General features: G+C 42.2%; 1 protein-coding gene across 1 annotated transcript in view; it reads right to left on the reverse strand.

The window, feature by feature from the left end:
* Positions 1–23078, reverse strand: part of LOC311124790 (SH3 domain-containing YSC84-like protein 1) — a gene marked incomplete at its 3' end in the record, with an annotated part of 41314 nt that extends 18236 nt beyond the window's left edge. The window contains exon 1 of the mRNA XM_084198888.1: positions 22991–23078. Coding sequence (XP_084055014.1) covers position 22991 — 1 coding nt within the window. The remainder of the gene's footprint in view (positions 1–22990) is intronic.
* Between the last annotated feature and the right edge of the window lie 416 nt (positions 23079–23494).

Raw genomic sequence — 23494 nt, forward strand, 5'->3', positions numbered from 1 at the left:
ACTGTTAACACACATATCAGACCCAAAGATGGACGGGATGGGATTAGATACGGTCAACACACACATCAGACTTCATGTTGGACAGGATGTGGTTATTCATTGACTTTGCAAAACCCAAACCCGGCCTGCATCGCAAAGCGTTCCCGGGAAGCCTTGCGATGTTGCGCCTCTGGGTTTAGAAACTCGGTGCTACAACTATGGACCTCCAGAAAAGGTAGCTGCAGAACTGCATGAGCGACAGCTAATGGGGATCCTAACACACTACTCTAAAATCAGCTAGCCAGATCAGATCACCTTAGCTGCTGTTTTGTAACAGTTGCCAGCGTCGGTGCAGTTTCAGAGGTGGAGCCAGAGCAACTGAACCAACCAGATTTCTTCAGTATTCCCATGGAATTACAAACGTGGAAGTACCAACCAACCAAAAACAGGACCGACGTGCATTTCCTTCACATCAGGCTGCAGCTGCATACCCATCTGATGATGTCACCTTTAATAACCAACACGATAGAGACACGTCCGACAGGAGGCTATATCAGGACACATTGTGCTTGTAACAACTCAGGAGACAGTTTAGACAACAGAATGGGTTCTCCAACTCTGACAATTCTAGCGTGTTCTTTAAACCTAGGGAGGGCTGTATTCCATTATTAAAAAAGTTAACCCCCCCCCTCCTTCCTTCTGCCCTACTTGACAGCTCTGCTATGATTGGATAGGTGAAAGTAGTATGGTAGAAGCTATATTGAACTGTACAGAGTCGTCTCAGATCCATGAAGGGGAGAGGATGAGAACAGAGGGGAGAGAGGGCACCTTTTTGGTTCTGCACCAGTGACCTACAGTGGGGGAAAAAAATATTTAGTCAGCCACCAATTGTGCAAGTTCTCCCACTTAAAAAGATGAAAGAGGCCTGTAATTTTCATCATAGGTACACGTCAACTATGACAGACAAAATGAGGAAAAAAAAAAAATCCAGAAAATCACATTGTAGGATTTTTAATGAATTTATTTGCAAATTATGGAGGAAAATAAGTATTTGGTCAATAACAAAAGTTTCTCAATACTTTGTTATATACCCTTTGTTGGCAATGACACAGGTCAAACGTTTTCTGTAAGTCTTCACAAGGTTTTCACACACTGTTGCTGTTATTTTGGCCCATTCCTCAATGCAGATCTCCTCTAGAGCAGTGATGTTTTGGGGCTGTCGCTGGGCAACACGGACTTTCAACTCCCTCCAAAGATTTTCTATGGGGTTGAGATCTGGAGACTGGCTAGGCCACTCCAGGACCTTGAAATGCTTCTTACGAAGCCACTCCTTCGTTGCCCGGGCGGTGTGTTTGGGATCATTGTCATGCTGAAAGACCCAGCCACATTTCATCTTCAATGTCCTTGCTGATGGAAGGAGGTTTTCACTCAAAATCTCACGATACATGGCCCCATTCATTCTTTCCTTTACACGGATCAGTCGTCCTGGTCCCTTTGCAGAAAAACAGCCCCAAAGCATGATGTTTCCACCCCCATGCTTCACAGTAGGTATGGTGTTCTTTGGATGCAACTCAGCATTCTTTGTCCTCCAAACACGACGAGTTGAGTTTTTACCAAAAAGTTATATTTTGGTTTCATCTGACATTCTCCCAATCCTCTTCTGGATCATCCAAATGCACTCTAGCAAACTTCAGACGGGCCTGGACATGTACTGGCACTGCAGGATTTGAGTCCCTGGCGGCGTAGTGTGTTACTGATGGTAGGCTTTGTTACTTTGGTCCCAGCTCTCTGCAGGTCATTCACTAGGTCCCCCCGTGTGGTTCTGGGATTTTTGCTCACCGTTCTTGTGATCATTTTGACCCCACGGGGTGAGATCTTGCGTGGAGCCCCAGATCGAGGGAGATTATCAGTGGTCTTGTATGTCTTCCATTTCCTAATAATTGCTCCCACAGTTGATTTCTTCAAACCAAGCTGCTTACCTATTGCATATTCAGTCTTCCCAGCCTGGTGCAGGTCTACAATTTTGTTTCTGGTGTCCTTTGACAGCTCTTTGGTCTTGGCCATAGTGGAGTTTGGAGTGTGACTGTTTGAGGTTGTGGACAGGTGTCTTTTATACTGATAACAAGTTCAAACAGGTGCCATTAATACAGGTAACGAGTGGAGGACAGAGGAGCCTCTTAAAAGAAGAAGTTACAGGTCTGTGAAAGCCAGAAATCTTGCTTGTTTGTAGGTGACCAAATACTTATTTTCCACCATAATTTGCAAATAAATTCATTAAAAGTCCTACAATGTGATTTTCTGGAGAAAAAAAAAATCTCAATTTGTCTGTCATAGTTGACGTGTACCTATGACGAAAATTACAGGCCTCTCTCATCTTTTTAAGTGGGAGAACTTGCACAATTGGTGGCTGACTAAATACTTTTTTCCCCCATTGTATATGGTGCTGATCCAACGTAGGCCTCTTCAACCCTGTTCCTGGAGAGATACCGTCCTGTAGGTTCACCCCAACCCTGTTCCTGGAGAGTTACCCTCCTGTAGGTTTTCACTCCAACCCTTATCTAGTGCACTGGATTCTAATAATTAGCTGGTTGATAAGCTGAATAAGGTTAGTTACAACTGGAATTGGCTCAAAAAAACAACAGGGGAGGCTCTCCAGGAACAGGGTGGGAGAGCCCTGATCTAACCTGTCCAGTGTGTTATATTAGGGTGTAATCTGGGTGACACTCCCTGGCCTGGGGCAGACAAGATCAGTCGATTTCATATTGCTCTGAATCACCACATTAGCCTGCTGCTCAATCACCCAATTCCTAAAACACATCCAATAGGAGGGGTGTGTGTGTGTGTGTGACAGTGTTCGCTTTAATGCAGTCTCTCCGGTTTGCTAATACTGGTCAAACCTGCCGTGTAGACAGACACATTCCTGCTTAATGACAAACTCTTAATGAAGATAAAAATCTCATCATTGGTGTAGACGGGTGGCTATTCAACTACTATCTCAGCAGCCACAGACAACAACGCCCTCATAAACCAAGACAGTGACTGTTCAGTTGACAGACACAATTGGGTTAATAGAGTTCCACAGTGGAGTTCTCATAAATACCCATAAAACCTAGCAGTCAAACAGGGAAATGGTTCTAATAATTTCCATATGGGATTTTAGAAACACTTCAAATAAGGACTGTGTTTCGTGTAGGCTTTCCCTGGCATGATGTTTTGAAAACCGTATAAGAAAAGTATTGTATTGTAATGTATATATATATATATATATATATATATATATCAATGTAATTGTCTGCATCATTTCCAATCCCCCATATATTACATACATATACAGTGGGGAAAAAAAGTATTTAGTCAGCCACCAATTGTGCAAGTTCTCCCACTTAAAAAGATGAGAGGCCTGTCATTTTCATCATAGGTACACGTCAACTATGACAGACAAATTGAGAAAAATAATTCCAGAAAATCACATTGTAGGATTTTTAATGAATTTATTTGCAAATTATGGTGGAAAATAAGTATTTGGTCACCTACAAACAAGCAAGATTTCTGGCTCTCACAGACCTGTAACTTCTTCTTTAAGAGGCTCCTCTGTCCTCCACTCGTTACCTGTATTAATGGCACCTGTTTGAACTTGTTATCAGTATAAAAGACACCTGTCCACAACCTCAAACAGTCACACTCCAAACTCCACTATGGCCAAGACCAAAGAGCTGTCAAAGGACACCAGAAACAAAATTGTAGACCTGCACCAGGCTGGGAAGACTGAATCTGCAATAGGTAAGCAGCTTGGTTTGAAGAAATCAACTGTGGGAGCAATTATTAGGAAATGGAAGACATACAAGACCACTGATAATCTCCCTCGATCTGGGGCTCCAAGCAAGATCTCACCCCGTGGGGTCAAAATGATCACAAGAACGGTGAGCAAAAATCCCAGAACCACACGGGGGGACCTAGTGAATGACCTGCAGAGAGCTGGGACCAAAGTAATAAAGCCTACCATCAGTAACACACTACGCCGCCAGGGACTCAAATCCTGCAGTGCCAGACGTGTCCCCCTGCTTAAGCCAGTACATGTCCAGGCCCGTCTGAAGTTTGCTAGAGTGCATTTGGATGATCCAGAAGAGGATTGGGAGAATGTCATATGGTCAGATGAAACCAAAATAGAACTTTTTGGTAAAAACTCAACTCATCGTGTTTGGAGGACAAAGAATGCCGAGTTGCATCCAAATAACACCATACCTACTGTGAAGCATGGGGGTGGAAACATCATGCTTTGGGGCTGTTTTTCTGCAAAGGGACCAGGACGACTGATCCGTGTAAAGGAAAGAATGAATGGGGCCATGTATCGTGAGATTTTGAGTGAAAACCTCCTTCCATCAGCAAGGGCATTGAAGATGAAACGTGGCTGGGTCTTTCAGCATGACAATGATCCCAAACACACCGCCCGGGCAACGAAGGAGTGGCTTCGTAAGAAGCATTTCAAGGTCCTGGAGTGGCCTAGCCAGTCTCCAGATCTCAACCCCATAGAAAATCTTTGGAGGGAGTTGAAAGTCTGTTGCCCAGCGACAGCCCCAAAACATCACTGCTCTAGAGGAGATCTGCATGGAGGAATGGGCCAAAATACCAGCAACAGTGTGTGAAAACCTTGTGAAGACTTACAGAAAACGTTTGACCTGTGTCATTGCCAACAAAGGGTATATAACAAAGTATTGAGAAACTTTTGTTATTGACCAAATACTTATTTTCCACCATAATTTGCAAATAAATTCATTAAAAATCCTACAATGTGATTTTCTGGAAAAAGAATTCTCATTTTGTCTGTCATAGTTGACGTGTACCTATGATGAAAATTACAGGCCTCTCTCATCTTTTTAAGTGGGATAATTTGCACAATTGGTGGCTGACTAAATACTTTTTTCCCCCACTGTACATACAGTTGAAGTCGGAAGTTTACATACACTTAGGTTGGAGTTATTAAAACTTGTTTTTCAACCACTCCACAAATTTCTTGATAACAAACTATCGTTTTGGCAAGTCGGTTAGGACATCTACTTTGTGCATGACACGTAATTTCTCCGACAATTATTTACAGACAGATCATTTCACTTATAATTCACTGTATCACAATTCCAGTGGGTCAGAAGTTTACATACACTAAGTTGACTGTGCCTTTAAACAGCATGGAAAATTCCAGAAAATTGTGTCATGGCTTTAGAAGCTTCTGATAGGCTAATTGACATAATTTGAGTCAATTGGAGGTGTACCTGTGGATGTATTTCAAGGCCTACCTTCAAACTCAGTGCCTCTTCGCGTGACATCATGGGAAAATCAAAAGAAATCAGCCAAGACCTCAGAATTGCATGGCCTCCAAAAGGCACACAATAAGGGGATCTGCTGTACCGATGTTATGTCTGGAAAAAGTCAGTTATAAATGATTCTGTCCTAGTTGACAACGAGTTATCATCCAATAGGCTTTGATTACACTTCCAATATCCTCACCCAGGTGGAAATTCTGTAAGAGTAATGTATACGCCAATTATTTGATGGTCCGACCGCATTCTGTCCCCTATCAACACTAACTTTTGGTGCCAGCGAGAATGACACAAAGTAGTCAAGACGACTAGCTTGATTAAGCCTCCGCCATGTCTTATTGAAGGCTCCATATTTCCACTAGTGATTTCCTTAAGAGCATGACCGTATTTAAAACCGGTATTTAAAACCGTATTATAATCTCCCACCGTAATAATAGTCTTGTATTGCCTGTAGGTTTGATAAATTATTATATATATATATATATATATATATATATATATATATATATATATTTTCAAAGAAGCATGGATCATCATTATTTGGACCATATAGATTCAATGAGAAATCTGTTTATGGTTCAAAAACATATTTAAAATAATCCATCTACCTTGCAGATCTGTTTGGACAATTTGCACATTCAGATCAAAATGATTGTTAATTAATATCACCACCCCTTTTGAGTTTCTTTGCCCCCAGTCCTTTTTCCACACAACTTCATCTAAAATTGTTGAATGAGTCCCATGTAAACAATCTTTTAGCAAGTAAATACTGATCGTCTTGTCTTATTATCTGCTAAGCCATTACAATTATAACTGGCTATACTTATTTCACCATGTACCATAATGAGATACAAGTTTCAAATCTATTTATCATAATATATGTTTGTAAACTTACCTTTAAAAAGTACCATAATGATTGAGTGTCCATATAGCTGTACCATGATATTAGCATCGCTACTAAGTAAACATCCAATTGTTCTCCACTATTCCACCCGCTAAAACCTCCCCCCAAATTGGGTTGTCGTCCCAGTGACCGGCAGACCACCCCAATCCCCCCGGATCCCATGGCCCCCCGAGAGACCGGGACCCATCCTTCAAAAAGAGCACACAGTGCGACCCACAGAACAGAAGCAGATCAACCGCCAAAAGTATTTCCAACGCCCTCACCTCGATTGAATTATACACCGTTTTTAAATAAATAAAAAAATCTTACGTATCTTCATTTCCACAATTAACGAATAATATGCGTAATAATGTTGGGAGTTCATGCAAAGGATTATTACCTATAACCTGTATTGCCATTACAAAAATTACATTTGGCAAGCAATTATTATTTTAGCAAACAATTGTGATTTATCCTATATTGTCTCGAACATCATTACCCCATAGCAACAGGTGTGTGACACACTCTCCCCACCCCCTTCCCCACTCTCCCCACCCCCTTCCACACTCTCCCCACCCCCTTCCACACTCTCCCCAACCCTTCCACACTCTCCCCACCCCCTTCCACACTCTCCCCACCCCCTTCCACACTCTCCCCACCCCCTTCCACACTCTCCCCACCCCCTTCCCCCCACAAACAACCACAAGCTCAGAGGTTCAACAGTTGTTCCATTCCGGAGCCCAACTCAAGAAAAGGACTTGATGTGTGAATGCATATACAGTGAGGGGAAAAAAGTATTTGATCCCCTGCTGATTTTGTACGTTTGCCCACTGACAAAGAAATGATCAGTCTATAATTTTAATGGTAGGTTTATTTGAACAGTGAGAGACAGAATAACAAAACAAAAATCCAGAAAGACGCATGTCAAAAATGTTAAAAATTGATTTGCATTTTAATGAGGGAAATAAGTATTTGAACCCCTCTCAAATCAGAAAGATTTCTGGCTCCCAGGTGTCTTTTATACAGGTAATGAGCTGAGATTAGGAGCACACTCTTAAAGGGAGTGCTCCTAATCTCAGCTTGTTACCTGTATAAAAATACACCTGTCCACAGAAGAAATCAATCAATCAGATTCCAAAAACTCTCCACCATGGCCAAGACCAAAGAGCTCTCCAAGGATATCAGGGACAAGATTGTAGACCTACACAAGACTGGAATGGGCTACAAGACCATCGCCAGGCAGCTTGGAGAGAAGGTGACAACAGTTGGTGCGATTATTCGCAAATGGAAGAAACACAAAATAACTGTCAATCTCCCTCGGCCTAGGGCTCCATGCAAGATCTCACCTTGTGGAGTTGCAATGATCATGAGAACGGTGAGGAATCAGCCCAGAATTACACCGGAGGATCTTGTCAATGATCTCAAGGCAGCTGGGACCATAGTCACCAAGAAAACAATTGGTAACACACTACGCCGTGAAGGACTGAAATCCTGCAGCGCCCGCAAGGTCCCCCTGCTCAAGAAAGCACATATACAGGCCTGTCTGAAGTTTGCCAATGAACATCTGAATGATTCAGAGGAGAACTGGATGAAAGTGTTGTGGTCAGATGAGACCAAAATTGAGCTCTTTGGCATCAACTCAACTCGCCATGTTTGGAGGAGGAGGAATGCTGCCTATGACCCCAATAACACCATCCCCACCATCAAACATGGAGGTGGAAACATTATGCTTTGGGGGTGTTTTTCTGCTAAGGGGACAGGACAACTTCACCGCATCAAAGGGACGATGGACGGGGCCATGTACCATCAAATCTTGGGTGAGAACCTCCTTCCCTCAGCAAGGGCATTGAAAATGGGTCGTGGATGGGTATTCCAGCATGACAATGACCCAAAACACACGGCCAAGGCAACAAAGGAGTGGCTCAAGAAGAAGCACATTAAGGTCCTGGAGTGGCCTAGCCAGTCTCCAGACCTTAATCCCATAGAAAATCTCTGGAGGGAGCTGAAGGTTCGAGTTGCCAAACGTCAGCCTCGAAACCTTAATGACTTGGAGAAGATCTGCAAAGAGGAGCGGAACAAAATCCCTCCTAAGATGTGTGCAAACCTGGTGGCCAACTACAGGAAACGTCTGACCTCTGTGATTGCCAACAAGCGTTTTGCCACCAAGTACTAAGTCATGTTTTGCTGAGGGGTCAAATACTTATTTCCCTCATTAAAAAATGCAAATCAATTTATGTTTTTGTGTTTTTCTGGATTTTTTTGTGGTTATTCTGTCTCTCACTGTTCAAATAAACCTACCATTAAAATGATAGACTGATCATGTCTTTGTCAGTGGGCAAACGTACAAAATCAGCAGGGGATCTGCTGTAGCTGTTTGAGAAGGGATGCAAAATTGAGCAAGAATGGGGAGATTTGATTAACCAATGTCAAGTCCTATCTGATGGAGCTCAGATACCCCCCTCTACCCTGAAACACACACAAGCTGGTCCCCCGTTGTGACCATTTTCCCAAGAATCTCTTTGCAGTCAGACCATTGATTATTTTGTGCCACCAGGGCCACAATATTTTGCACCCACATTTCTCTAGCCTTCTAATGCATTTTGTGTTGTTATCCAGATTTAAAAAGGTTATTACCCACAAGTATGTGGAGTGAAGTGCTAATATTTAGTCAAACTTACAGGTATTGAATGCTACGTTTTTATCTTGAGGCATTCTGCATCGCTGTGTTCAGTCCGCCATGACACCTCTAGTTTCTTCTTCTTTAGTTACCATTGGGGAACGTCCCGCGTGCCGCGTCTATTTCTATGGGCACAAGCACTGTTCATGACAAACTGTTCACACCCCCTCGTTGGTGGAAATAACATTCTGTCAGGTTTAAAACTTATTTCTTGCAATTTATACATCTTGCCATGTATATTCATGTGATATTTGAGTGACAAACATTACAACAAAATCTATGGGCTAAAAAAACCTAGCTAAAAACGTTAGCTGACATAGGCTAGTTGATCTGGACATTTCTGTTATGTCTCTCTAAGGTGTGCAATGACTGACATGACAAGAGGAACTGTTGATGCACTACCCAATTAAGAAATGGCACCTATTGCAACTTTCAAGAGTAAGTTGAAAGCCGGACAGCCCCCCCCCCAGGGAGCAGAAAGCCGGACAGCCCCCCACCCCCACCCACCCCAGGGAGCAGAAAGCCGTTTGGTAACCACTGCTGTAGGCCACCTGTCCTGGGGTCTGTTGTCACATGAACTACAAGCTGACTTAGAAGCATTGTTCCATTAGCAGGACACACACACAGAAAAAAAAAATAAAAAAATAGGGAAGAAACCCACCCCAGGGGTATTCATAAAAAAACAGAAATATCAGTTGGTGAGAGCAGAGTGAATGAGGAACAATAATCATCCATCTTGTGATGTCTTCCAAAAGAAGCTCATTCACATGCCCTCGAGCATGCGTACACACACACACACACTGGATGCTTGGAGGGTCACAGAGGCTGGGTAAGGAATGTTCATGTGGGTATAAATTAGTACATTGTGATGTAATCAATGTGTCACGCAGCATTCTTTAGCCTAAGAGACCAGTATCCCACAGGACACCGATTTTCATCCCTTGCCCAAGAATAAAGACGGTCTTTTCGATGAAACATCTGACACCTGAGGGTGTGTTTAGGCCTCCTATCACCAAGACCATCTGCTGTTTAGGACGGTTTAAAATGTACAGTACCAGTCAAAGGTTTGGACACACCTATCATTCAAGGGTTTTTCTTTATTTTAACTATTTTCTACATTGTAGAATAATAGAAGACATAACTGTGAAATAACACACAGAATTATGTAGTAACCTAAAGAGTGTTAAACAAATCCAAATATATTTTATATTTGAGATTCTTCAAAATAGCCCCCCTTTGCCTTGATGACAGCTTTGCACACTCTTGGCATTCTCTCAACCAGCTTCACCTGGAATTATTTTCCAACAGTCTTGAAGGAGTTCCCACATATGCTGAGCACTTGTTGGCTGCTTTTCCTTCACTCTGCCATCCGACTCATCCCAAACCATCTCAATTGGGTTGAGGTCGGGGGATTGTGGAGACCAGGTCATCTGATGCAGCACTCCATCACTCTCCTTCTTGGTAAAATAGCCCTTACACAGCCTGGAGGTGTGTTGGGTCATTGTCCTGTTGAAAAACAAATGGATAGTCCCACTAAGCCCAAACCAGATGGGATGGCGTATCGCTGCATAATTTTGTGGTAGCCATGCTGGTTAAATGTGCCTTGAATTCTAAATAAATCACAGACAGTGTCACCAGCAAAGAAAAGCACCCCCACACCATAACACCTCCTCCTCCATGCTTTACGGTGGAAAATACACATGTAGAGATCATCCGTTCACCCACACTGCGTCAAACAAATTCCCCTGTTCACAAACAAAGACACAGTGGTTGGAACCAAAAATCTCAGATTTGGACTCCAGACCAAAGGACCATTGCTCGTGTTTCTTGGCCCAAGCAAGTCTCTTCTTCTTATTGGTGTCCTTTAGTAGTGGTTTCTTTGCAGCAATTCAACCATGAAGGCCTGATTCACGCAGTCCCGTCTGAACAGTTGATGTTGAGATGTGTCTGTGACTTGAACTCTGTGAAGCATTTATTTGGGCTTCAATTTCTGAGGCAGGTAACTCTAATGAACGTATCCTCTGTAGCAGAGGTAACTCTGGGTTTTCCATTCCTGCGGCGGTCCTCATGAGAGCCAGTTTCATCATAGCGCTTTATGGTTTTTGCGACTGCACTTGAAGTTCTTGAAATGTTCCGTATTGACTGACCTTCATGTCTTAAAGTAATGATGGACTGTTGTTTCTCCTTGCTTATTTGAGCTGTTCTTGCCATAATATGGACTTTGTCTTTTACCAAATATGTCTATCTTCTGCATACCCCCTTACCTGTCACAACACAACTGATTGGCTCAAACGCATTAAGAAGGAAAGAAATTCCACAAATTAAGTTCTAACTAGGCAATTTAAATGCATTCCAGGTGACTACCTCATGAAGCTGGTTGATAGAATGCCAAGAGTGTGCAAAGCTGTCATCAAGGCAAAGGGTGGCTATTTGAAGAATCTCAAATATATTTTGATTTGTTTATCACTTTTTTTGGTTACTACATGATTCCATATGTGATTTCATAGTTTTAATGTCTTCACTATAATTCTACAAAGTAAAAAACTAAACAAAAATAGTACAAATAAAAGAAAAACCCTTGAATGAGTAGATGTGTCCAAACTTTTGACTGGTAGTGTGTCACCTGTAGCTCATGTCAGAACAACAACCAGAAAGTGTATGCACTCTGGATAAGAGTGTCTGCTAAATGACTAAAATGTAAAAATGTGGACAGCTCTCAGTGCTGATGAATGACCTTCCCATGGCCCAACATCAGCTGACTGACCCTCTTTCTCTCAAACACAAAAAGTTATCTGCCCCGCAGCGCTGTAATGTTACAGGAGGCCCTGGGCTGAACGCACACGCAAACATTTAAAATGAACTCTTGTGGATCATGGGTTTAGTTTGTGACAATGAACTTGTTGTCTGGTACATAGAAAACCATAACACATCTCCCTATCTGAGACACTGAATGGCTATAAATAAAAAGAGAACAATGCTGTCAAAATCCATAATAATAATAATAATATGCCATTTAGCAGACGCTTTTATCCAAAGCGACTTACAGTCATAAAATGTACCATTATTGTGGAATTCGTATCATGAGGTTTTTCTTTCATTATTTTTTTTATCTAGTTTTATTATTTTTGATCCATCACATAGCCTAATATATTACCTCCAGCGGAATGAAAAGGTGTTACACACATAAATAATAATATTGATAATAATAATAATAATAATAAGCCATTTAGCAGACACTTTTATCCAAAGCGACTTACAGTCATGTGCGCATACATTTTTACTTATGGGTGGTCCCGGGGATCGAACCCACTACCCTGGCGTTACAAGCGCCATGCTCTACCAGCTGAGCTACAGATACTGCTATTGAGATGCTGGTTGGTAAGAAAACACCACACCCTCAAGTTCCCACATACACTACATGACCAAAAGTATGTGGACACCTCCTCGTCGAACATCTCATTCCAAAATCATGGGCATTAAATATGGAGTTGATCCCCCCTTTTGCTGCTATAACAGCCTCCACTCTTCTGGGAAGGCTTTCCACTAGATGTTGGAACAATGCTGCAGGAACTTGCTTCCATTTTAGCCACATGAGCATTAGTGAGGTCGGGAACTGATCTTGGGCGATTATGCCTGGCTCACAGTCGGCGTTCCAACTCATCCCAAAGGTTTTCGATTGGGTTGAGGTCAGGGCTCTGTGCAGGCCAGTCAAGTTCTTCCACACCGATTTTGACAAACCATTTCTGTATGGACCTCAATTACTGCACGAGGGCATTACCATGATGAAACCGTAAAGGGCCAAAACTATAGTTTGTTAACAAGAAATCTGTGGAGTGGTTGAAAAACGAGTTTTAATGACTCCAACCTAAGTGTATGTAAACTTCCGACTTCAACTGTACACACACACACACACACACACACACACACGGGATACAACCATCACAGGTTTTTGGTCACAGGTCCAGAAATGGCTGAAGAATTGCAACATTTACCTGAAGCTAACTCTGCAGATAGCACTGGTGGGAGATTTGAAAAGTAATAGTAAAATCAGTTAATAATAATAATACTTTTAGCAAAAAAAAATCTTTAATTTACAATATGTAGAAACTATGAGAATAAAAATAAAAATATATGGCAAATAGAAAATCAAAACTGGATGGTGTTAAGACATGGAACTAATAACAAACAAAAGATAACTATTGTAAAATAGTATAAAATGTATATAGTATGTATAAACTGGAAGTAGAAGCCTGTGTTGTTGTCCATTAGTTTACTCTAATTAGGGAAGGGATGGTGTAAGCTACAATCTGCAATGTTAAAAGCTGATCTAAAAAGGTTTTGGGGAAGGCCCGTTCCTGTTTTAGCATGACAATTCCCCCATTCACAAACCGAGGTCCATACAGAAATGGTTTGTCGAGATCGGTGTGGAAGAACTTGACTGCTCTGCACAGAGCTCTGACCTCAACCCCATCGAACACCTTTAGAATGAATTGGAACACCAACTGCGAGCCAGGGCCTAATCGCCCAACATCAGTGCCCAACCTCACATGGCTGAATGGAAGCAAGTCCCCCGCACCAATGTTCCAACATCTAATGGAAAGCCTTCCCAGAAGAGTGGAGGCTGTTTGAGCAGCAAAAGGGGGGGGGGGGACCAACTCCATATTAATGCTCATGGTTTTGGAATGAGATGTTCGACGAGCAGGTGCCGCTAATAGTGTAATGACAGCGTTTCACTGTATTACTTACCTTCCAGTGTTGTGATTGGCTGTGATATTCATTCTGACTTGGTTTGCTGTGTTATCTAGCGGAAATCGCCCTGTCATTTCCTGGTTGCTACAATTCTACAATGTTCACTCAATTTCAGTTTGTGAGACAAGCACCCGAAGTGTAGAAAATCATAACACTACTGTCAATACACTATTCAGTGCTTGTTTTCTCACAAACTGAAATTGAGCGAACAGTGTAGAATTTTAGCAACCAGGAAACCAGCCACAATATATTAATGGTAATTTTCAGAAATTACAATGCAAAAATAAGCGAATAAATGCACGGTTAGGGACCGTCTGTAAAAAAGGTGCCATCTATTTCAGATTCATAAAAGCTGATAGTACTTCAAACACATAAGTTATACTTCCAAGCCGAAATCTTATCAGAAACATGTTGGGGCATTTTCAAAATTTGAAAATGTTGCACGAAAAATCTTTTTGTTTTTTGTTGTTGAGTTTCTCCCTGGTCCATAAACGTCTTTGAGAAGCAGAGATGAGCGAGACAACTTTACTGATGTCATTGACAACTAAATTTAAGATTGAAGCATTCATTCTATCGATGTAGGACATATTTTCTGGTGACAAAGGGTTTATTTAGGCTTCTAGTAAATGACAGACGTATAGCCTCCTAGATGTTCCGGTTTTCAGGGGAAATGGAGAGAGGTCCTGTAACGGGACTTGTGCTTTTGGGCGTTAACAAGGCCACGCGCCATCTTAACTCCTCCTCCACATTTAATGGGTTGTTATGAACAGTGCAGAGGAGAACATCACAACAGTTTTTTTCTCTTCTCCTCAAGACCAGTATGTAGGTCATCTAGTTTATTTTACTGTTAGGTTATGACAGAAGAGAAGCAGCATATATCTAATTATAGAGAAGTTCACTTACAAATAGCCTACCAAAATGTCAGAAATGATAAGCAGAAACAGGGCCTATCCTACAGTGAGCTCCGAAAGTATTGGGACAGTGAAAAATGTGTTGTTGCTGAAATGACACAATGACTATAAGGTTAAAGTGCAGACTGTCAGCTTTCATTTGAGGGTATTTTCATCCATATCGGGTGAACCGTTTAGAAATTACAGCACTTTATATACATAGTCCCCACCACAAATTCACTTGTGTATTAAAGTAGTCAAAAGTTTAGTATTTGGTCCCATATTCCAAGCACGCAATGATCACATCAAGCTTGTGACTCGACAAACTTATTGGATGCATTTGCTGTTTGTTTTGGTTGCGTTTCAGATTATTTTGTGCCCAATATAAAAGAATAGTAAATAATGTATTGTGTCATTTTGGAGTCACTTTTACTGTAAATAAGAATAGAACATGTTTCTAAAAACTTCTACATTAATGTGGATGCTACTATGATTACGGATAATCCTGAATGAATCGTGAATAATGATGAGTGAAAAAGTTAGATGCACAAATATCATAACTGTCACTGTCCCAAAAACGTTGAGATCACTGTAAATTAGGCTTTAAAAAAAAAAAAAAAAAAAAAAATGAATCCCGCACTCCCTGTCAAAAACTCGTTTACGGCATATCTGCCTGTACATCTCTTTCTATATTGGCAGGTTGGGGTCGGGCCTCAGATTTTCACATGTAGTCGGGCGGTTGCAGATAGGTTATTAGCAATTGCGAGCAGGGGGGGGGGGGGGTTAGGTGAACAAACAGCTGACCCGCGCATCACTAACACGCACACACCTGCTTACGTCTAGCAGAGCCATTAGTATCTAATGAGAACATCAGGTCTCAGTAGGAGCCATTCAAACAACACACCGCTAATGAACGCAGACACTAATGACTATCCAATTACTGCTAATACACAGTTAAACACACCGCTAATGAATGATCAGAGAGAGAAATAGAGATTTCCAGAGGGGTTTTTGAATGAGCTGGTTAATCTGTGATCATTAATAATAAGCAGTCTGAATGAAGACCTGGGCTGGAGACTGGATGAAGACTGGAGACTGTGGCCTGGGTAAGATCACACGTGAACTACAGTACCGTTACACACATTCATTCAACCTCTACTTGTCTATGTCACATAAGCTAAGGGTGTGTGTGTGTGTGTATTACCCTGGGGACTAAGTTGTGTCAGAGATACACGCATAGCATACATACAGTTGAAGTCAGAAGTTTACATACACTTAGGTTGGAGCCATTAAAACTCGTTTTTCAACCACTCTTGTTAAGAAACTATAGTTTTGGCAAGTCGGTTAGGACATCTACTTTGTGCATGACACAAGTAATTTTTCCAACAATTGTTTACAGAGAGATTATTTCACCGTATTACAATTCCAGTGGGTCAGAAGTTTACATACACTAAGTTGACAGTGCCTTTAAACAGCTTGGAAAATTCCAGAAAAATAATGTCATGGCTTTAGAAGCTTCTGATAGGGAAATCAGCCAAGACCACAGAAAAGAAATTGTAGACCTCCACAAGTCTGGTTCATCCCTGGGAGCAATTTCCAAAACGCCTGAAGGTACCACGTTCATCTGTACAAAAAATTGTACGCAAGTATAAACACCATGGGAGCACGCAGCCGTCATACCGCTCAGGAAGGAGACGCATTCTGTCTCCTAGAAATGAACGTACTTTGGTGCGAAAAGTGCAAATCAATCCCAGAACAACAGCAAAGGACCTTGTGAAGATGCTGGAGGAAACAGGTACAAAAGTATTTATATCCAAAGTAAAACGAGTGCTATAATCGACATAACCTGAAAGGCGGCTCTGCAAGGAAGAAGCCACTGCTCCAAAACCGCCATAAAAAAGCCAGACTACGGTTTGCAACTGCACATGGGGACGAAGATCGTACTTGTTGGAGAAATGTCCTCTGGTCTGATGCAACAAAAATAGAACTGTTTGGCCATAATGACCATTGTTATGTTTGGAGGAAAAAGGGTCCACTTGCAAGCCGAAGAACACCATCCCAACCATGAAGCACGGGGGTGGCAGCATCATGCTGTGGGGGTGCTTTGCTGCAGGAGGGACTGGTGCACTTCACAAAATAGATGGCATCATGAGGAAGGACAATTATGTGGATATATTGAAGCAACATCTCAAGACATCAGTCAGGAAGTTAAAGCTTGGTCGCAAATGGGTCTTCCAAATGGACAATGACCCCAAGCATACTTCCAAAGTTGTGGCAAAATGGCTTAAGGACAACAAAGTCAAGGTATTGGAGTGGCCATCACAAAGCCCTGACCTTAATCCTATAGAACATTTGTGGTCAGAACTGAAAAAGCGTGTGCGAGCAAGGAGGCCTACAAACCTGACTCAGTTACACCAGCTCTGTCAGGAGGAATGGGCCAAAATTCACCCAACTTATTGTGGGAAGCTTGTGGAAGGCTACCCGAAACGTTTGACCCAAGTTAAACAATTTAAAGGCAATGCTAACAAATACTAATTGAGTGTATGTAAACGTCTGACCCACTGGGAATGTGATGAAAGAAATAAAAGCTGAAAGAAATCATTCTCTCTACTATTATTCTGACATTTTACATTCTTAAAATAATGTGGTGATCCTAACTGACCTAAGACAGGGAATTTTTACTAGGATTAAATGTCAGGAATTGTGAAAAACTGAGTGTGTATTTGGCTAAGGTGTATGTAAACTGCCGACTTCAACTGTACATTTCCATCTAAAAGGGGGGGGGGGGGGTCAATGCAAATAGTCCAGGTGACCATTTGATTAATTGTTCAGCAGTCTTATGGCTTGGGGGTAGAAGCTGTTAAGGAGCCTTTTAGAATTAGACTTGGCGCTCCGCCGTGCGGTAGCAGAGAGAACCATCTATGACTTGGGTGACTGGAGTCTGACAATTGTTTGGGCCTTCCTCTGACACCGCCTAGTATATAGGTCCTGGATGGTAGGAAGCTTGGCCCCACTGATGTACTGGGCTCTGTAGCGCCTTACGGTCAGATGCCGAGCAGTTGCCATACCAGGTGGCGATGCAACCGGTCAGGATGCTCTCGATGGTAAAGGTGTAGAACTTTGAGAATCTGAGGACCCACGCCAAATCTTTTCAGTCTCCTGAGGGGGAATAGGCTTTGTCTTGCACTCTTCACAACTTTCTTGGTGTGTTTGGACCATGATATTTTGTTGGTGATATGGACACCAAGGAACTTGAAACTCTACCCGCTCCACTACAGCCAAGTCAATGTGAATGGGGGTGTGTTCGGCCCTCCTTTTCCTGTAGTCCACGATCATCTCCTTTGTCTTGTTCAAGTTGACGGAGAGGTTGTTGTCCTGGCACCACACTGCCAGGTCTCTGACCTCCTCCCTATAGGCTGTCTCATCATTGTCAATGATCAGGCCAACCACGTTTGTGTTGTCAGCAAACTTAATGAGGGTGTTGGAGTCGTGCTTGGCCATGCAGTCGTGGGTGAACAGGGAGTACAGGAGGGGACTAAGCACGCACCACTGAGGGGCCCCAGTGTTGAGGATCAGCGTGGCAGATGTGTTGTTGCCTACCCTTACCACCTGGGGGTGGCTCGTCACGAAGTCCAGGATCCAGTTGCAGAGGGAGGTGTTTAGTCCCAGGGTCCTTAGCTTAGTGATGAGCTTTGTGGGCACTATGGTGTTGAACGCTGAGCTGTAGTCAATGAACAGCATTCTCACATAGGTATTCCTTTTGTCCAGGTGGGAAAGGGAAATTACATAATCTGTGGGGCGGTATGCAAATTGGAGTGGGTCTAGGGTTTCTGGGATAATGGTGTTGATGTGAGCCATGACCAGCCTTTCAAAGCACTTCATTGCTATCGACTTGAGTGCTACGGGGCGGTAGTCATTTAGGCAGGTTACCTTTGCTTTCTTGGGCACAGGGACTACAGTAGTCTGCTTGAAACATGTATGCATTACAGACTGTCAGGGAGTGGTTGAAAATGTCAGTGAAGACACTTGCCAGTTGGTCCACGCATGCTCGGAGTACCCATCCTGGTAATCCGTCTGGCCCCACAGCCTTGTGAATGTTGACCTGTTTAAAAGGTCTTGCTCATATCGGCTACGGAGTGCGTGCTCACATAGTCGTCCGGAACAGCTGGTGCTCTCATTCATGCTTCAGTGTTGCTTGCCTTGAAGCAAAAAGGCATTTGGCCCGTCTGGTAGGCTTGTGTCACTAGGCAGCTCGCGGCTGGGTTTCCCTTTGTAATAGCTTGCAAGCCCTGCTACATCCGACGAGCATCAGAGCTGGTGTAGTAGGATTCAGTCTTAGTCCTGTATTGATGCTTTGCCTGTTTGATGGTTCGTCTGAGGGCATAGCGGGATTTCTTATAAGCGTCCGGATTAGTGTCCCGCTCCTTGAAAGCGGCAGCGCTAGCCTTTAGCTCGGTGCGGATGTTGCCTGTAATCCATGGCATCTGGTTGGGATATGTATGTACGGTCAATGTGGGGACTACGCCGTCGATGCACTTATTGATGAAGCCGGTGACTGAGGTGGTATATTCCTCAATGCCATTGGATGAATCCCGGAACATATTCCAGTCTGTGCTAGCAAAACAGTCTTGTAGCATAGCATCCGTGTCATCTGACCACTTCCGTATTGTGCGAGTCACTGGTACTTCCTGCTTTAGTTTTTGCTTGTAATCAAGATTAGGGTCAGATTTGCCAAATGGAGGGCGAGGGAGAGCTGTGTACGCATCTCTGTGTGTGGAGTAAAGGTGTTCTAGAGTTTTTTTTCCTCTGGTTGCACATGTGACATGCTGGTAGAAATTAGGTAAAACAAATTTAAGTTTGCCTGCATTAAAGTCCCTGGCCACTAGGAGCACCGCTTCTGGATGAGCATTTTCTTGTTTGCTTATGGCCTTATACAGCTTGTTGAGTGCGGCCTTAGTGCCAGTGTCGGTTTGTGGTGGGAAATAGACGGCTACGAAAAATATCGATGAAAACGCTCTTGGTAGAAAGTGTGGTCTACAGATTATTATGAGGTACTCTACCTCAGGCAAGCAATACCTCGAGACTACCTTAGTATTAGACATCGCGCACCAGCTGTTATTAACAAATAGATGCACACACCCACCTCTCGTCTTACCAGATGTATCTGTTCTGTCCTGCCGATGCACGGAAAACCCAGCCAACTGTATATTATCCGTGTCGTCGTTCAGCCACGATTCGGTGAAACATAAAATATTACAGTTTTTAATGTCCCGTTGGTAGGACAACTTCAGAGTTCATCCAGTTTATTCTCCAGTGATTGCACGTTGGCCAATAGAACGGAAGAGGCGGGCTACCCACTCGCTGACGAATTCTCACGAGGCACCCTGATCTGATTTCCTTCATGCGAATGGCGGGGATTTGGGCCTTGTCTGGGAGCAACATTATATCCTTCGCTTGAGACTCATTAAAGAAAAAAATCTTCATCCAGTTCTAGGTGTGTAATCACTGTTCTGATATCCAGAAGCTCTTTTCGGTCATAAGAGATGGTAGCGTCAACATTATGCACAAAATAAGTTACAAACAACTCTATTTATTTTTTTACTAAATAGCACAATTGGTTAGTAGCCCGTAAAAACGGCAGCCAACCCCTCCGGCGCCATTCAAGATCACTTTCAAAAAGCAAGCCGAGATCTACCGCTCCGATTTTTTTTTTTTAAACATTACTTAAAAAATGTACATTAATCTAATAAAAACAGTTCTGTAGAAATTAGGTTTGTGCAGTAGGCCTAATACATTATAACACCATATTGGCTATATGCCTGGCCTGCCAATATTGTTCTTCTCAGACCATATTAGATTTCAAAACTCGAGCTTTGATAACCAAATAGATCAGTTGGTGTAGCACTTGCAAGGCACAGCTGAGCATAAATTGAAATAATTTGCTTTTTTATTTTACTGGACTGATGATACCTGCATCTGATGGTGCTTTCAAGACAACCTGGAACTCAGAAAATAAGGTCAAATCATGACATCAGTGAACTTGAGTACTAAAATGTTACTTGTTTCAGGAAACTAGGCGTATGTCGCGGGTCAATACTTCACAGGAGAGCCATTTGAACGTAAACTTTTTTTTTTTTTTAATCAAAATTCGCTTTTTGGCAGTAATGCCTTCTGGAACATGTGAACTTTCATGTGCTTTAATAACAAACGTGTATGCCATCTGTAAATACGAATAAAATGGTTAAATTACGAGCCTAGTTGGTTAAGCCACAGATAAAGACAGCAACCTTCCCACTAGCCATGATTGGCTGAGATAATGAGTGGGCTGGACATGCCGAGAGAGAGTTCGGATTGGTCTGCCATATAGAAGGCTTCTGTCCATTTGAGCTGGTCAGTATGTGTTGGTAGTCCTTTCTACCGTGCCGTTTTTGAAAGATATAACGTTAGCAATCGAGAACTACAAAAGTTGATACTTTTCTCAACATTGATGCCCTGAATTTAGCAGGCACTATCGACAGATCAGTTGGAAAAAGTGATGGGCTACTTTCTGCACACGCCACAGTCAGTGTGAACCGGTGTGACTAGACAACGCTGGCCAAACAAGATGTAGCTACAAACAAAACAGAGTTAAATGGTTCCAGTCTGTCGTGAAGCGTTCATCCATGTATACGGGTAAGAGTCTAGCTACATTTTCAGCTATTATAAGTTTCTAATCATGTCTGAAAATCATTTTCATTGCAAGTTAAAGCGTACTAGTGAACGTTAGCTTGCTGGCTCGCTAGCTAACGTTACGTGTATGATCTGTGTAGTAATATTATTCAAATCAAAAATAAATGTGCATTGCTAGTTATAGCCTAACGTTAGCTAGCTAACATTGAACCTAGTTGGTTAGCTTTAGCTACCTGCAGATTCATACTACAGCTATTACAATGTTTGTATTGGTATGGATTATGCCTTTTCATTGTTTAGCTAGCTAGCTACATGTCTAAACAGAAGATGTCGCCAGATGATTACATGACCCATCAAATTAGCCAGGTGTGCCTGGGGGTGATTACGGCCATCTATTGTATTTCATGAACATGTGTACATGTCTAGACAATAGTGACCCATCCACTTAGCTAGATGTGGCTGGGGGGTGGTTACAGCATTTCCTTCACTTGACCCATCAATTTAGACAAGTGTGTCAGGTAAGCGTTGTCTAATAATTATAAAATATTTACATCTGGACACTGTTTGGTATTGCTACTATGCAAGTAACCATTTCACTGTACCATTTACATCTTCTGTATCCTGTGCATGTGACCAATAAACTTAGATTTTGTTTACCAGAGACGGTAATGTGAAGAACAACACGACCTGCACCAAAGTCAGATTAGGATATAGGCCAAGGACTAGATAAAGTCTATTTTTACCTTGAGTTTTTCCCTTATTGTAGGCTACTACTTTTAGTCTTGAAATCTTTGGTTGTTTACTAAACTACTCACTCTGTTTAGCACATGGCCTCACATGTGAATCCTTAAAGAGATCGGTGGGGCTAAGGCTTAAGATGGTGTGAACGGTGCTGAATGAGCGTAGACAAAGAAGAGCTCTCCAGTAGGTGTACCAAAACATTAAAGGCCATTCTCAAAAGTGGGGTTACACGTTTATCAACTTTCAAAGCAGAATTACTTTCCCATTGTTCCTCAACTGCAGTGTATGATATACCATTTTCTAGCTCTGAGTCTCTACTTTTATACAATGTAAAAAAACATATCTTCAAATTTTGCTACATAAGACCGAATCGAGCCGGTCGGTCACATTTGATTATTTATATCAAATCAACATATGAATTTGTATGCAAATCAATGGTTGTAAAGTAGGCCAGACCTTTGTAGAATAATTAACACTTGTTTTGATGTTTATGACAACTAATGCCAAAGTTATTGCGAAAAAGATATGTAAATGCATTTCTATATGGTTTGATTATTTCTATCAAATCAACAAATGCATTTGTAAGCAAATCAACGGTTGTAAAGTAGGCCAGACACTTTTAGAACAATTAGGACTTATTTTGACGTTTCTATGACAATCAATACAAACGTTATTGCGAACAAGATATTTAATGATGAATGTCTGATATAAAACCTACTTTCCCTCGGTTAATAAAATACCTCACCATGTTTGTTTATCACGTGACTTTCTGCTTCTCTCCTGTTCGTTCATTCACTATGCTGTTTTAGCAAACGGAGATGATTTTCAGCTTTCACATTATTCTTCTCAACAAGAGAAAAATACAGTAAAGTGAAAGAGAAAAGCCATCATAGCCATACGACAGTTTTAAAACTTGAATCGTTGTTTGGCCAAACTGTCCGTGCTGTCGCTTCATTCTCGCTCTCTCTCTCCCACAGAGAACGACGAGGGGGAGGCAGTAAGTCCGGATGCACAGTCGCTACCGCATACCAAACCCACGACACATTTAATGAGCTATAATTTGTTATATAAAAACAGGTATACTTACTTTTATCAACTTTGACTCGTTTCGCTTCAGTTCGTCAGTTAGTTTGTTAGACTTCTACCACAGTCACCTGCGGCAGGTAAGTTATAAAATAGCGCCCTACACACCTGTTACACTGACTGTCTCGCGCGCTGCCAGAAAGACCCCAATTCAATTCAACTCACACACATAAAATGGTCACATGAACAATCAAACAGAAACTCATCGAACTATGAATTGTCATTATAAGGAAAAAATGTAATAAATATTAGGCAAGCGTGTCATCTATAGATTATGTTTTGCACCGTTTTAATAACTTTATCGACAGGCAGCGTCTGGACAGCCGGATAAGGGAATGTGACGCCTATGCCATCAACATCAGGACCTACTGCGCGCTCACGTGTGTTGTTGTTAGTGCAGTGCGCGCACCGGCAGAGAGAAGTATATACAGGTAGGCCTACCACCAGTCAAGTGTTGTTGACCAATGCGTTGTCAATCTTTGAGAAATGTATTGTCTGAAACCGCCAC

This window comes from Coregonus lavaretus (genome assembly GCF_964263955.1).
Source record: "Coregonus lavaretus genome assembly, contig: HAP1_SCAFFOLD_3455, whole genome shotgun sequence".
Taxonomy (NCBI): domain Eukaryota; kingdom Metazoa; phylum Chordata; class Actinopteri; order Salmoniformes; family Salmonidae; genus Coregonus; species Coregonus lavaretus.